At 42.6% G+C, this 2,307-nt stretch overlaps 1 protein-coding gene across 8 annotated transcripts in view; it reads left to right on the top strand.

Annotated features, from left to right (window-relative positions):
- mipol1 (mirror-image polydactyly 1) overlaps window positions 1-2,307 on the top strand; it is an 83,606-nt gene that overhangs the window by 27,710 nt on the left and 53,589 nt on the right. For all 8 annotated transcript variants that reach the window (XM_015374880.1, XM_015374878.1, XM_015374877.1 and 5 more), the window contains one exon: window positions 1,686-1,779. In XM_015374880.1, the coding sequence (XP_015230366.1) occupies window positions 1,686-1,779 (94 nt within the window). The remainder of the gene's footprint in view (window positions 1-1,685; window positions 1,780-2,307) is intronic.

Here is a 2,307-nt window from a genome sequence, read left to right as displayed (position 1 = left end):
TGTTTCGGCGTGCCTCGGGGTGTTTTGGCATGCCTCTGGTTGTAGCGGCGTGCCTCTGGTTGTAGCGGCGTGCCTCTGGTTGTTGTGGCGTGCCTCGGGGTGTTTCGGCGTGCCTCGGGTTGTTTCGGCGTGCCTCGGGGTGTTTCGGCGTGCCTCAGGTTGTTTTGGCGTGACTCGGGTTGTTTCGGCGTGCCTCAGGGTATTTCGGCGTGCCTCGGGGTATTTTTGCGTGCCTCAGCGTGTTTCTTTGAACCTCGGGGTGTTTCAGCATGCCTCAGCGTGTTTTTTTGAACCTCGGGGTGTTTCGGCGTGCCTCAGGGTGTTTCGGCGTGCCTCGGGGTATTTTTGCGTGCCTCAGCGTGTTTCTTTGAACCTCGGGGTGTTTTGGCGTGCCTCGGGGGTTTCGGCATGCCTCGGGGTGTTTTAGCGTGCCTCAGCGTGTTTCTTTGAACCTCGGGATGTTTCGGCGTAACTCTGGGTGTTTTAGCGTGCCTCAGCGTGTTTCTTTGAACTCATAACTTATACAAAACTGACCCATAACCTATCCAACCAGCATTTTTGCTAGATTTTTTTTAACTCCGGGATCACATTGCAATGATTGTGAAAACCATCTCACTTTGGGAATCCCTGCTAGAGTTGCATTAGAGAGGAAATACTACGTTATTTGAAAACAATAATTGAAGAATTTAGAAAAAGGGACTGGACTTCCAGGATTCCTGGAGGCTTTTTTTCAGCTTCTTTTGTTCTGAATCAGATTTTTTTGTTGTTTTGTTTCAGGAGCTTCTAGAGCCTTTGTCAAACTCAAGGCCTGTGGGCTGAATCCGGTCCTCCGCAACAATTTATTCAGCCATAAGGGTCCAAAAAGGCATTTCTCTGTCATAAACTAGAGAACACAATAGGTGAAGCCATGCCGTCCCATTTAATTCATTCAGTCCTTCCATATTTGGAAATGATAAATGATGTTTATTCCAGATGCTGCTTTTTTATTGATTAGTTTTAAAGTGGTTACACTTTAACCAAAAGAGGGCTAAAATTTGGACGTCATCATGTTTGCCATTGTTTAAAAGGATAGAGGAGTGATAAGGTGGTTAATCCTTTAAAGTGTTTTGATGTTTTCTGACCTGAAATAAATGAAACTAATGAAAATAAAAGTTGGATGGGATTTGTTTCAAACACTGAAGCCTCATTTTAGCTAACCAATTAAAATTATCATTCAAAATAATCCAATGATCCACAGATGATCATCATTGAAGCATAAATAATTCTAAAATCTTATCAAACCACAAGTTTCTTTGTTTTAAGCTGTTTGAGCAGAAACTCACCATAAAAGATGGAAGAACCATTTATGGTTCTACCACAGCTTCATTGATTCCACTCTGAGACTGATGGAACACGCTGCCTTCATGCTCCCCCTTCAGCACCCAGGACAGCGCCAAATTCTGCTTCTGCCTTTGACACCGTTCGCTCAGTTTTTGTAGGAGCAACAATTTTCAACCAGATGTACATGATGCACTTTATACCATTTGTTTAACTCCTCATATTTGAATATTTGTTTTTCGTTTAATTCTGTTCTACTTTATAAGGGCTGTTTTTTTTGCTGTTGTTTGTCTACATTTTTAGGCTCTTATTCATAAAGTCCACAGTGCTGTTTCCGTGGATTAAATGAACTGTTTTGTTTTGAACAGCTCCCCTCAGATTCCTGCATCCAGCCCACATCAGAGCCCAAACATCTCACTCTTGCTGAAGGAACTGGACGCTCTGAGGGAACTCAACAGCACAGTAAGTTCTGTCATTCCTTAATTAAAGCTATGTCTGATCCAAGGATCTTCCCTCTTCTTTCATCCCTCTGATGTCATTCCTCCTCCTCATTCTCTGAAAGTCCTTTGCATGACTTTCAGAGAATGAGGACGAGGAAGAGAAGTTTTTTTTCATTAACATGGGTGTCATCTTGTGGCAACATCTCCAAACAAGTGTCACTGACCGTGGTTGGAGCAGGAGGACCCTAAGATTGCAGTCAGTTTGGTCTGGATTTGTTTGTCTCCTTTGGTTCTAAGGCATATCCCATAACTCTGGACCCACCAGCCTTCCATAGAAATGCCTTTGGTGGAAGAATCCCAAGACTTTCAGGAGAATATAATGCAATAATAAATTAATGATAAATGGATTTACTTCTTAACCACATAATATTATCTAATATAGAAATTATACAATATTAACAATAGTCCAGTTCATGGCTCGTTGGATAACAGAAACCCTGTAGACAGAGAAGACTAAGGAGACCCTGTAGACCCAGTAGTACAAGAAGGT

The sequence above is a fragment of the Cyprinodon variegatus genome, unplaced genomic scaffold, assembly GCF_000732505.1.
Source record: "Cyprinodon variegatus isolate N-32 unplaced genomic scaffold, C_variegatus-1.0 Scaffold110, whole genome shotgun sequence".
Taxonomy (NCBI): Eukaryota; Metazoa; Chordata; class Actinopteri; order Cyprinodontiformes; family Cyprinodontidae; genus Cyprinodon; species Cyprinodon variegatus.
This window is presented reverse-complemented; position numbering and strand designations above follow the sequence as displayed.